We start from the raw sequence: 14,220 nt of genomic DNA, 5'->3' as shown, positions 1-14,220 counted from the left end.
TGCGGAGTTACCTAATGATTTCACTTACACCTCCCTTATCTGTCTGGCCCGTGTGTCTGCAACCGTCTGATGCTTCAGCCTTTACATGCCATTTGCTGCCTCATATCCTGTAAAATTCAATTGCACAGCACCAACTGTAGCCAGAGAAGGGGCCTCTCCCTCTCGCTCTCTGCTCCCTCCCTTTCTCTCTCTCTCTCTCGTCTGCTTTTGTAAATACAAACAGCTCTACCGCCACATCATCTCCAAGAAACTGGGAATTCAAGTTTGTACTTAAAGGTGTTTGTAAGCTAATGTTACGCATCAGTTGTTGTGTTGTTATCAGGGTAATTGCTGCCGACCTTCCCGTCTTTGATGGACACACAATTACTGTATGCGACACATAAGTGGACTCATTTTAGCTCCGGATTTTGAGTTGCTAATGGCACATTATTCAGCTTTTGGTCTGTCCCCAAAAGTGCCGGGCCAAATCAAACACGCCGCTCCAGGGTAATTGAGGCCCACTCGGCACCCCCTGCGGTGAGCACGGCAGAACTGTAATCCCCAGACCATTCTGACTTGGCCCCAATCTGGCAGGCCGCCCATTTCCCAGCAAAACGCCCAACTCGGGCAGACTGAAGAAGCGGATGCCCACGTTTGGAACACTTTCCAATTTAGTTATTCAATCTCTATTCATTCTATTCTATCATTGGAAAGTGAATAAGGAATCAACACATTTAAACTTATATTTTTCAGTTTGGTACCGAGTGCAGAGTCTTAGCCAATACAATGTGGACATATTGGATAGCAATAAACTTTTAGCAGGAACTCATTTTTTTTCAAACATCACACTGACGTCAAATATCAGTGCAGAACGATGAAACTAGTGGGATTAAAAAAAGCAACACTACATTGCCAATTAAACGTACTCTCCTGGATCTTTAGATTGATCCAAAGCATTGATAAAAGCCATTGGAATTTTTCGAGCACAATAATTCAGTGTTCAAATTGTATTATTGTTCATTTGCTAAAGTGTTAAACCAAGCTATTGATTGGTGTAATGCTTATTTTAAACAAGCATTATTGTCCCTCCGACAATGATCAGCAAAGAGGCAAAAATTGATGTTGCACTCTTCTAAAATGAAAATCAAAAACAAAAGATTTTTCTCTTTGAAAAATCAGAACAAATCATCCAGTGTGTATTTTTATATTCGTATGTTTTTGAAAATGCAAATAATGTCTGAGGTGAGGTGTCACCTCTTATAGGGGTCATTTCCCAGAGAGGGTATTTAGCGCTGTCTCTCTTCATTTTTAACTTTAGCTTGTGTTCTCCCCAGGCCCTGGCTCACTTTGTAATGGATTTAATAATGCGTAACAATTAACACTCAGCCAGTGCCTGAGGTTCGCGGCTTACTTTTGCGTTTCAGGCTAAATAAGAATAATAATAATAAAAACACCAAACAAAAATCCCCATCACCTCCGGTGTATCAAAAAGCTTGGGGTGGTGGAGAAAATGGAAGGTGGTGAATTTTTTGACAGGCCGGCCGAGGTGATGTCTCATTGCCTCTGACACCCCGAACACCCTAAAGGTGGCTTGGCCAATAGTCTACCCAGGAAGCACCTCACCTAGTTGTGGCTAAAATTACACAACCACCTGCCCACAGGGAATGTGTACTGGAGAGGTGGTAGTGTGGCGAAGAGAGCCAGGAAAGAGGAGCAAAGAGCCAAAGACGCAACATTTGTCAAAGAGTATTGCTGAGCAAATTTCTGTCGGGTTCACGTTGTAATTCCTCCTATTTGGCTATAAACTGGAACCCTGGAAGTCAAACACCCCCAAAGGCCATCAAATTTGGAATATGTCCAAGATCTCTTAAGTTTTGTGTCACATGAGACATCAACATAAGCTCAGAAAATCTTGCCAGACTTTGTGGCTTTTATGTCACGGTTACTCCAAACGAAGAAGCTACTTTAATAAAGAAAGCAGAACTTGAGTGGAGCAGAAGAAAAAACTTTTGAACCTCAGTTTTCATGTTTAATCCATTCAAAAAAGTCGGACTAAGACAGAAACGTTAGAAATAATGTACCTTAATCGCCTGACTGCAAAACACACACTTGATTAAAAGCCGCGTCTGTTAAATTTAGCCATAAAAACACATTTTTACATATATTGTCCGTTTCTTATTATTAGCCACAATTCTCCATATTATAACATTGGATATTTGCAAAGAAAGGTCACGCAGATGGATTTTTAAAAAATATTTATTTGCCTTAAACACTGGTAGATGATTTTGCGCTTATTGTTTGCGAAGGAAAATTCTCCACTTTTATATTCACATTTTTTTTCTCATCTTATCAAAGGGCTGACACAAAAATCTTTATTTAGCCTCACGATGACTTGCTGAGCAGTCTCACTCAACAAGAAAACACTCAAAGTTTCACATACGCATGGAATGCGTTCTATGAGAGTTCCATTCCAGGAAATCAGTGGCCAAGACCTTTTCATTTGTATGAAAAAGGAGCGGATGTATAAAAACTGGGGCAAAATTTCAGTGAGAAAAAATGTTGACAACTCGGACATATGAAGTTTTTGAGTTTCCACTGGAAATAGAAGACTCCATAATTGTGCATGTCACTCCTTAATAATGTTAAAATCTTTAGTTCTTTACTAGATTAATTGTGCCAACTTTTTGTCTGATTTTCTTCTAAGTCATGGGCAGCACCAGGGGAGCCCTCGGATGGTGCTGTTGCTCCTCCTGGAATATAAATAGCAACCCGTAGCACCCCCATGGAAATTTTAGGGACTTTTAAACCTTTATTCTTTATTTAGCACCTCACTGGGTGAGTCGTGAAAATGTTGCACCGTGTTAGCACATTTTGAGTTTTGTCCCTTCTATTACTGTTTTGACATGCTCCTTGATGTTGATGTAAATCTGTATCAGAGAGGAGACAGCGACTGGGTCAAATTCGGGTTTTCCTGAGTGCTTTAAAAGTTCAGTGGATTAGTGGAACAAAGCATGGCAGCCCCAGGCGATTCCAGTCTAGGGCCGCAGAGAGCATATCCGCACTGAGAACGAGGTGGCTGTTGTTTCAAAGTAGCACAAAAAGGGACAGTTTGTGGATGGGATTGCATTTTATTGCGACCATATTAAGCCAATTTGCAAATGTAAAAATGAGCTACAAATCCCATAAATTGGTCCTCCAATGTTCAGAATCTACTTTGTAATTGTTTGCTTTTAAAATCCCTATAAAGTGAATATTCAAGTATATGTCTACTGAATTGAACACACTCCATGAAGGGATGTTATAACAACCCTGCCAAATTTTGATAACAAATCAATAAATACATCAATGAGGCTTCAAAAAAAAAAAAAAAAAAAAAAAAAAACAGGCCTTTATCTTTGCTCTCAAAAAATGTGGTCGTGTCAGATACATTCCTGAAACCTTTGCCTTTCTTATGCCTAAACATCCCACGTAAATATATCTGTTTAAAGCATCCGGGGGCGAGAGTATATCACATCGGGGCATGCTAATTAATTCAGTAATACATACTTCTCATTTTTTGCATACATTTTCAAGAAATATCTTCAATATTTTTTATTGTATTCGAAACATCTCTGAATTCACTTTACAGGTTCTTGAAGTATGCGAACGTCAGAGGAATGAGACATTGCATTCATTTCTGATGGGCCCTCATCCTCATCCAGGCCTTCAATTATTTTATTTTTTTAACGTCCTTTGAGAAGAAATCTCAAGACGGACGCTGCAATAGACTGGTCACAATTCTAGCTGCTTCCCAGTGGCAGAGTTCAGGCTGTTTGCCTGTCGACTGATGTGCAGTGAATGGCCTTAGAGGCTCTAGGCTGGTCTATGTGTGGCCCGGCCGGTCCAAGTCAGCAGTAATGACTGGCTTTGGCCGGCATGCCTGTTAATGTGAATGGGGTTACTCTGGGCAACACCTTTTCAGCTGGGTCCTATGAAGTCCCCAGTATGGTGGTCTTTGTCCACACAAGGGCTGTCCTCTCAGCAAAAAAAAAAAAAGGCTCCTTTTTTTTTGTGAGCACTATCAACTGGTGATGGATTATACCCAACCCCCTTTATTCATTGGGGCAGACTTAACAGACATGGATGCTAGCAAAGATACACACACTCACGCATGTGGGCTCTCACAAAGACACCAAAGGTATTACAAGCACATTGACACATTAGCTTGGAGAAATCAGAATGCCACACGACTTGGGTGAAGGTGAAATTGCTGTCACACATGAAATCTTTGTGGGTATGATTTAAAAAATTATAATAATAAAAAGACATGATATTTTATGACAAAAAATCATTTCCGTCATGAGGGACATCAGAAATATTTAAAATGGCAAATAGATTGGTGTTATCTTTAAGATGCCATGCCACTGTCATTCTCAAACATACTTCATGCTGATTTTTTTGCTGGCGCAACCCTTCTGCAGGAGTGATTATCTCAACCTCTAGATGACCTTCATCTTTGTCAAATGTTGTCCTTATAAAATAATGAATGAGCTCCATCACTGTGCTGATAAGAAGGGATAATTGGTGTTTTCTTTTCTTTTTAAGCGAATTTAGGCTCTGTTTGCGTGTGTTGGGACACGTTTCTGGTGTATGCACTGCCGCGGGGTAGGCAATTCATGTGTGTACTTGTAACACAGAAGTAAGCATCAATATTACATGGCTAGAGGAACATAGTAATGCTTTGGCTTTTATTTTTTGGCGACAAATGGGAAGAAGCTATTTGTACAAAGATCTGCCAGCCCGGCATTATGAGCAGTCTCGGCAAGTACAGTACTCAGAATATTTGAGTACAACCCCCCCTTGAAAATTTTAAAGTTTTTATTCAGTAGCTAAAAGAACGCAAGAATGATTTCCAAAATTTTGACAAAATATTTTGCGGTTGAATTCATAACATGAAAGTAAGGTTTATAATATAATGTATAGATCACAAAAAGTGCCAAAAATGAATACGTCTCACAACAAAAGCGACTATATGTAGTATTTAAAATGTGACGTCATCAAATTTGTAAATGGCTTCCAAAGGCGACGTTAAGCTTTGCCCCATAAAATGCAGTCTTCACACGCAGGAGACAACATTACGTATGCTAGCTTTTGGGCGGCGTGTGATTATTATGGCAGGACATCTGTATGGCACTAGAAAACCTGCCCCGACCACGTGTCAGTGATGCTTTAACCTGAGGACGTTCATAGTTTAAGGGCGGAAATGTGTGTTCGAGGGCACAAGAGGTCCCCCAGATATCGCTGTCATAACCCATGCAGCCGCTCTCTTTGCTATGGGCCTATGTGTAGTGAAGGCAGCACTTAGACATGTTTGTACTCTTCGCCCTCTATCCCGCTCCCTTTCTCCCTCAGCACCATGTCACCCCAGGGGTGCACCAGCCCTCCCTGGCTGTGCCCAAGTCCATAACACCAACTAAACCCCCCTCTTGCAACCCATCACTGCTCGGGTCAATGTGCCCTCATCACCCCCCCCCCCTCACCCCCCACCGCCGTCAAACTACAACGCCCACAGTCCATACCGACACAAGCCCGCAAAGAGAAACAAAACAGATCTGAAAAGAGACCAAATGGCCCCACGCAGCGCTCCCTGTCAAAGGCCTTGACAGGCCCAAGCAGAGGCCCCCAGAGGACCTCAGTTGAAGATGATGACGACGGAGATAACAAGTCAAGTTGTTGTGTTACAACGCACTTACACTTTGGCCCCTTGTTTGTCCGTTTGCTCATTCACAAGCGCTGCAGAGCTAACTGATTACCATGCATGTCATGTTTAGTAACATGGCACATGCTATCAAATGCTGTTTTACATCAAGGCTGTGAAGCGTGAAGGGTAAACGGTGGGCCAGCTACCTACCCAAAAGAACATTGCGTTGAGAAAAATCAAATAAACATGAAATATTGTCAGCCAGTCAATTTCCTGTTTGGACATGCTCACTTAAAATGAAAATCAGTCACGTTATTAGTCGCTTCACATTCTTGCAGTGTTTGGGAATATAATTACTCGCAAAATGCTTACTCATCCTTCTGTCAGCGAGATTAGCCACGGAGCAGAAGATGTTTCTTGCCCGTGTGGTGTCAATCTTGACAGTTTTTTTTTATGAATGTCTCTTGGATTATCCAGGATCAGGCACAAGGTGATAAGATGAGCAGGTCTGTTAACCAAGAAGCCATTACTTAATTCACCCCTAACACCCTAAGTCGCGTTGTACGATTGACAGGAACTGATTGAAAATCGGTATTCCAGGTGAAGTGAAAAACTATGAGCGCGTTATCCACTAAGATACATATTAATAAGTGTGAGAATGATGATAGTGAATGAGTTCTACAAGTTGATTGAATCATCAGAAATGACAAACAACGGGTTACACCTTATGCAAGGCTCGGGTTCGTGTTGCACTCTTTGTTAGAGCGAAAGAAGAGGAAGGTCAAGCGCCTTGTCAGCCTTTGTTTGCTGCAGGTGGGCTAGAATTACCCAAGTGGCAGGATTTAAACTGCGGCTCTTGCTGCAATTTTATTTTTTTCTTTCTGTCAAGAGAGCGGAAGTCTTCTGCGGAATGGCTGGCGTAAATGGGATGATGCTGTGCTTGTCAAATTGAAAAGCACATCACCTCATTATGGAGGCTTTTGCTGGGTTAAAGTTAACACTTGTTCCTATAGATCCAGCAAATGATTTTCCCACACAATAGGGTGTAATTTTATCGCTGGGAGGGATTATGGCACTGGGAGGTGATTTAGTCAGCAGATGGAACAACTCTGGGAAAGTTTTACCCACTGTCAACTGTGAAATGTCCTACAACTAGTATTTACTTTTGTGGACTCTCTGTTTTATAGAAGTAGTTTGATGGTGATTCTATTACTACTTTTTTTTGTCATTTTTTACTGGCTTCCTATCATTGAAATAAGAGAATTATTGAGCCAATCGTGACTACACTTGTTGCACAATTATGCTAAATATCGTGTCACTTCCATGAGCATGACCCAGCCCCGGCTAATCTGATTTCAACGGCCAGACCGCTCGTCATGTGTTCCTTGCAAGGTGTTAGGTTTCCCATAGTTTTAAGATGTACAGTGACATGGGCCATTTGAAAATCTGGTTAAAACACTATGGAATAAATGACTCGTTAAAAATTAGCACCTAATACTCGGGTCATTAGCAAGCTGTTACCACTGGTGGAATGTCTTTGATGCCGCTGTTTTGTGGAGCCGGTTCTTTGTTAAGCTCCGGCTGAAAAAGTCTTCTTAAGTCTCTGAACGTAGAGTATGCGCGCTTGCATTGTAAAGACATGATTATAAGTGGGGGAAATCATCAACTGTGATTTTATGCCTTTTCCGAACCATTAAACGATGATTTCATCTCAACTCGCATCCGGCGCTACATATGAAGTAGCATGTAACGCCATATTCTTTTAAGAAGAGGGTCTTTGGGGTGATAGGTAAGCCGAATGGAATTGCCCATTGTGGGGTGATATTAGTAACCCTCTTAGGCAAAGCCAGTCTGTGGGCTGGCCCCGAGGGCTCATTTCAAGTGCTTAGCGCTCGTTTGGAGCTTTGTCACCTCTCCGCCTGTCGCCGGTGCGCCCTCCCAACCCCTCTGGCCGCGGAACGCAGCTGAGCCGCAGACCTTTACCACTGCTCGCCACCAGGGACGAAGCGCCGGGACACACGTCGCCGCGCTAACATGGTGGCTCACGTTCATATCGGCATTCCCTCGTTGTGCTCCACAGCCAATGGTCTCATTTCCCGCCATCCACTCTTATCCAGCGACCCTCCCTTGCCTCTCACTGCTGTTTCTTCCCCTCTTTCTACAACCTCGTGAAGGTTGCCAGGCAGCCGGGAAAGACTTCTCTCCCACATACACCCCGCGATGCCTGTGAGGGTTTTCCGGATGTCCTTGTTTACACCATGGAGTGTGCAGGTCATTGGGAAGCAGACTTTGAGCCTCCCGTACGTTGTGTGTCTTGGGTCCTGCACTCGCCTCCGTTAATTTGGTGATGAATGCAGGAAGTACATTATTTCTATATTAGCCCGGATGAGTTTTCTTAGTTACATGAGTGATGGACCACAACTAGCCGATTACCAAGCTTTCCCACCGAATGTGTGTTGCCGATTGATTGGTTTTGTCTGTTCCTCCCTCCAATTTTGGCGTTACCATTGATTGTTCTGATGTGTCCCTGAACTCTGAGCTGAACTTCTGGATTGCTTTGACCTTCGCTCTGCACATGCTCAGTGTGCTCACGCAGCCCTGAGCCAAACAGACAAAGCCAAGCCAGGGCTGTGGGTGCGTGACAGCCAGACAACGGTGTGATCTTCCCTTTTTTTTTTTTTTCAACTTGCCCTCTGAGGATGATGTATATGTGATTGATTTTCCTCCATCCCCTGCTCAGTAGCATGTTTCCGCTGCAGTGCACTAAGCAGGACTGAGTCCAGGCTTGATCAATGCATTGTTTTTCTTTTTCAATTACACTTGACTGAGCTAACGACACGAAAGGTTACGCAGGTGAAGTTTGGCAGGGGTGGAAGCGCAACGTCTGGAGGCCCCCTCAAGTCCGATATGTGAGTTTGCACGGGTGTCTGTGTCTGCAGAAAGAGCGGATCTCAGTGTGAGTTGAAACATTCGACCCATTTGTCATCCTATCAACTTGCTAATTCTTCCCAACCAGCTTTTCACTGCTGAAAATATTTTGAGGGTATCTATTTCAAAATCCCTATAAAATGTCTTCTACAGTTTACACACCACAAACAAGAGTGTGTGTGTGTGTGTGAATGGATTTTCGGGGTGTAGCCATCGAACCCTGGGCCCTGTTTTAGCATTGGCTGAAGAGAAAAATTAGGAAAAGTGAAATGATAAGAAGCAGTTTCTTAGAAGTGAGTAGTACATGTGTACTAATTCTCGATCGTTCTTTCGTCTTTGCACGCTTTAAGCAATTAAATCTCTGACTTGATTTTAAGGGGTCTTTAAAGGTTTTCAAGCATACCAAAATAACATAATTCGTATCGCCAACTGTTTCGCCTCAACGATTTACAACTCTTGGATGTTACAGAGGCGCGGTGAACTAATTAGCGCTGCGGGATAAGGATACGTCATCAGAGGACGTGCTCTCCTACCGCCCTACTCAAGCTTTATATTTATGGCCTCAAAGTATTTTCCAAACAAATATTTGCTGTAATTATGACTTAGCTACTGCTTCCGCATAAGTTAATGAAGGACTGAGTTTTGTACAAATTTGGTGTTACTTTGCCGCCAAATAATTTTAACTCCTACACAAACTGAGGACCCCACAAAGTTAAAACAAATTTTGTCCATTGATTGATCTATAGACACTTGAGTGCAACAATTGAATCCAATTTGTGTTTGTGTATAAATAGACGGATATCTGTTTTCCTTCTTACACTGCTAGGATATCACAGTATTCACAATTTTGAAGACGTGTCCACCTAACTTACCCCAACCTAAAACCTGAACACACCATTCAAAACCTTACCACGCCAAACGTATCTCATATCTGTCCACCAAGAACGAATCTCCAATCCTTCCCACGTAACCTTACCTAACCATCCCACATAAAATTACAGGTCCTTCACCGCGTCTCAGTAGTCACCTGCCTTAGATAATCCGCCGTGCAGCATTAAGACCGCTCCTCTCGTTTCATCTCACAAAGGAATTGAGTTCACAGAAAGGAGACCTCTCGAGTTTGACGCCCCGATGTGCTGTTGGCCACAGTTGCACGAAGGAAACATCCACCACGTCAGAACTAAACATCAGCAAACATTTTCTGCAATTTACACTCAATGGATTCCTGCAAAAACAACACATGGCAAAAGAAGGAAATGGTCTACCCTAAAGCAGTGAAGAGTGTTGCGTAGTACTGAATTATCTCTTAGTAATGACGCCGTTAAAGCCCGTACCAAAACACCCACTCATTAGCAAAGAGATAAGTATCTGTGGGAGAGGATGGGCTCTCCTAAAGATGCATGTCTGCAGGGGATGAGGATACAGTGGGCAGAGAAGCCAAACAGGAATGAGCTAGGGGGGAGAATCAGGGGGGGCGGCGAGGTGCAGCCTTTGACCAAGAGGTTTCAAATGTCCTGACAGATTCTTTCAGGGGCAAATTACAGGCTTTAGCTCCTCTTGTGCCCAAAATGCCTTCATTCTGATACCTTCAGAGGTGCTCAAGCAACACGCTGCCCGACATTGTCCTGAGCACACTCGACTCTGGAGGCACTTCACCTCCTCTCCCACTCTCAGAGCCTCTTCAAGACTTTGTTCATTGGAGAGCCATGGGCGGCTTTTCTGGCAAACCCTGAAGGGAGCATAACGTAGCCCCGCTTAAGCTTTATAGCGGTTAGCGTGTTGGTCTTAGGGAGCTTTGCACGAGTGGCCCTCATTAACCTCTTAGAGTCTTTGTGCTTTGAGTTGGCACAGAGCTGCTCCGCAAATAAGCTTTTCTGTGAAACCAGTAACTCAGCTAAAAGACCCGGGCGGTCATTTGTGTTACAGACACAATCAGCTCACATGCACTTGTCATGTACATTACAGCTTCTCTCAGGATATGTTCAAAGGCGTGAAAACCTTCATGAAAAGTTCAAATCACCTTCACACAGATCTGCAAAATGACGGAAAACGCAGTTATATGCATTCTAGTTGGCCATGTTGCTTTGTAAAGAATCATTTTCAACTTACATGTGACTTGGCGCATCATGAATAGGGTGATGATTTGGTCCGGTGATTCAGCGTCTTATATTACGAGCGCGGACTCCGCTCCCTTTATGGTCAAAACGACCAAGGAGCCCCACCAAAACTGGGGGTGACAAAGGTTTGAGAGGTGGAACAGATTCTCCCTCTGGCAATTAAGATCATCTCCATCCTCTTGTTGTTAAAAATGCTCGACACGGTGTTGGTTTTTAATGTCACCTTCGTAGCGTGTCTCATCTCAAACTTTAAACGACTTTTTTGCCCAACTTTTCTCTGTACAGGCGTGTGTGCCACCCTGTTCGTGTGCACACCGGCGGCTCCACAAAAAATGTGTAATAACATGCTTCTTGTTTTCTGTTTTTTTTTTCTCCCCTTGCAAATTTGTGCTCTGCATTATGGCATTGTTTTTCTGTATCCTCCTCGTTATCCAATTTCTGTCTATTGTCCAGCAGTGAATTTGCTCATGTTACGTCTCGTTGGACCCATGGATATCCGTGTTTAAAATTTTGCCATGAGAGAGAATTATTTTTCACCTCTTATGCATTTTTTCCAAGCTAAATTAATTCATTACTACCAATCAATTTGCAAGACACCTTCCTTAAAGGAAGAACCCCCCCCCACCCAAAATAAATAATAATTCCTATTTCACTTTACAGGTACATCTGGTAGATGTTTGCTAGTCGTTACAATTATGAGGAGGTCCTCGGAAAGACATCGCTCGCTGTGTAAGAGGTCCCCCAAAAATTAGACAATACCTTCTATAAGTAATGCAATATGGCTTTTATCTCTCGTTTTCTCTCTCTCTCTTTCTGTCTCTCTCGCTCTCACGCATACGCACACGGCTTCCCTGAGATGTAACAGACCTAAAGCTCTGTGAAGCATTTAGCAACACGCTAGCAGGTTTACTCCACGCTGGCAGCTCTGCGCAGAGTGCTGAAGCATCTAATGCAATTTCAACGCAACACGGCTCTCTGTGAATAAATATCACTGAAGGGTACATCTACTGTATGATGATGCACTTTTTTTTGCCAGCTGATCTAATAATCTGCCCCGCCCCTTTCTCTCTTCCCCCACACCCCCTTTTATTTGTGTAGCGACTACATTTGCCTCCAGACTTATCTGAGACGGTGAGTCGTGTGAGCAGGGGGGAACCGGCAGGAGCAACCATGATGGCTTCAGGCTGTGGCTCTGGCAACAAGCACCTGGATTTCTAGAGCTGCAGTGACTACTGGGCAAGCGACACCTGGAATGCTGCGGTGACCTGGTTGTTCTCCCGCCCACATTATGCCATGCCGCGCTTGACGTCAAGTCTGCTGCCAAGCTGTTTGGGAGCTGCCAGTTGTCCCTACAGCCAGCCAAGAACACTACAATTACCTCCATTCATATGAACATGTTTCATTTCATTTTATATTTTATTGAGGTTGTGTGTGTATTGACAATAAAAGCCAACTTCAGGTACATGTTATGGAGGTCAACTTCCTTCTTTAAGATCTTAAGGCTTGCTGGTCAAATGAAACCCAAATGATGTGCCCGTGATGAGAAGACAATCAAACTTGACTTATCTGGAGGAAGTAAAAGCTTGAACAAGGTACAAAAGCGACTAAGATCCTTCTGGGTTATTTCTACCCTGCGCATTGGGTTGAGGATTTGACCCACCGTTGGGTCTAGATTTTGATCCGACAATCCCAATGTCTAAATGACAGCGGTGTTACCCACAAGCCATATTTCAACTACTGCACACAAATGGCCACCACCTTAACCCGCCCAAATCCCATCTTCAACCCAATCTGCTGGGTCGAAATAATTAACCCAACCTTGGGTAAAAGTAACCCAATCTGCTCAAAAGCTACACCTACCTCCCAAGTGGGTGAGGAATACAGTGCAGCATTTTTTTAGTGTGGAGATGGTGATCTCTGTGGTCCCTTGACTTCATCTTATCAGCCAGCTTTCAACTCTTGTCAAGTGGGGAAAATAATGGAACAAGCCACAACTGTACTTCAATGATGTTGCACGTGGGGCAAGGAGAGCCACAGTCACCGATGACCTTTGGGCAGTTTATGAAAAGCGACGTCCCTCGCACAGAGATACAGTTGGCCAAAACTCACGTCCAGACGCACGGCCGAATTAGGGCAACTAGCTTCAACTCCTGAAGTCACTCATTAGGTCACGCCCCCTGATATTTTCCGACACAGTCTAAATGTCACTATCGTAAAATCTTTATTAACTGCATTTAATATGCATTTAAATCTTAAGCAAAAGCTGAAAATAAGTAAACCGTTGGTGATATAAATGCTTCAACTATAGACCTCTCCCCAACCCGTCAGAGATAAACGCTGAGCTCTAACATCTTGCTCAAACTCAGTCCTCGAGGGCCTCTATATTGCATGTTTCTGATGTTTCACTCCTCCAACACACCTGATTCAAATGATCACGATCATTATCAGACTTTTGCAAAGTTTGCTGATTTTGACACTCCTGTAATTGTGTCTTTATTTTCATATTACAACTTTGTTGTAAAATACGTAGAGATTTTTGGGGGGAATGTTACCTGAACTCTTTTTGTCCTGATCCTCCTGTTTTTGACATGATCTCTCTTGCCAAACGCAGACTTGTCATGTGATGCAAAAATAAGTCTCACCAACGGCTTTATTCCCCCCCCCTCTTCGTTTACCCTCCTCTTCCTCTTCCCTGTCGTCATTGTTCCACCGCAGTGTTGTCGTACTCTGCCAGACGGCGAATCGCCTTGGCCTTTTCCTCATTGTGTACTCAGATTGGTCGCGCCTCACATCAAGTCCCGTTTGTTATTCACATTGGAAGTGTCGCACTGACATTTGTGTTAATCTTGAACGAAAGGGAGGTGGAAGAGTGCCTGTATACGGACGGGCAAGGGTTTGGGTCCGCTGACCAGTTTGTTCTTCCTCCATCCATCTTTACTCTGATTTTGCTCATTAGGGTTGTGTGAGCTGGCGCCTATCCCAGCTGATTTGGAGTGAGGGGCGTGGTCATCTCTGGACTACAGTGAATAGTTTATTATATTTAGGCAGATTTTCTCAGGTAACTTTAATTGAGTATTTGTTTTTCTGCTGTCTTTTTTTCCCCTAAGTTTGTTGTTTGAAAAATGATATCTGCTTAATACTCCTTACTTTTTTCAAAAAACATTACTTTCTCCAAGCTCCACAGAAAATGGCTTGAAATGAATTTTTTTTTTTTTAAAAAGATGCAAAGGTCGTCACAGCTGCGATTTGGTCTTTGATAAATAAATCATATTATTTATATGTTAATTTAATCAATTATATTGGCTCCACTAACACAAATGGTTCTGGAAATGGTGGCCATTAGCGCCACATGCTAACAAGTCGCAGTGTTATCCACAACTTTGCACTCCCAAAATGAAACAATTGAAACTTGTTTTACTCGTTCACGTTTACAAAGTTAAGTTGGACAGTTCGTCTTCTTCACATTACGTTGCATCACATTTATTGTCCCACGATGAGCTAAAGCTAATTAAAGTT

At 43.0% G+C, this 14,220-nt stretch overlaps 1 protein-coding gene across 1 annotated transcript in view; it reads left to right on the top strand.

The window, feature by feature from the left end:
• The window catches only part of elp4 (elongator acetyltransferase complex subunit 4), a 51,245-nt gene extending 39,077 nt beyond the window's left edge, over nucleotides 1-12,168 (top strand). Inside the window, exon 10 of the mRNA XM_088297245.1 lies at nucleotides 11,803-12,168. Coding sequence (XP_088153371.1) covers nucleotides 11,803-11,922 — 120 coding nt within the window. The 3' untranslated portion in view covers nucleotides 11,923-12,168. The remainder of the gene's footprint in view (nucleotides 1-11,802) is intronic.
• The last annotated feature ends 2,052 nt before the right edge of the window (nucleotides 12,169-14,220 follow it).

This window comes from Idiotropiscis lumnitzeri, chromosome 5 (assembly GCF_059441095.1).
Source record: "Idiotropiscis lumnitzeri isolate Australia: NSW breed Sydney's pygmy pipehorse chromosome 5, RoL_Ilum_1.0, whole genome shotgun sequence".
In the NCBI taxonomy this organism is placed as follows: Eukaryota; Metazoa; Chordata; class Actinopteri; order Syngnathiformes; family Syngnathidae; genus Idiotropiscis; species Idiotropiscis lumnitzeri.
The sequence above is the reverse complement of the archived record's forward strand: the minus strand, read 5'-3'. Positions and strand labels throughout refer to the sequence as shown.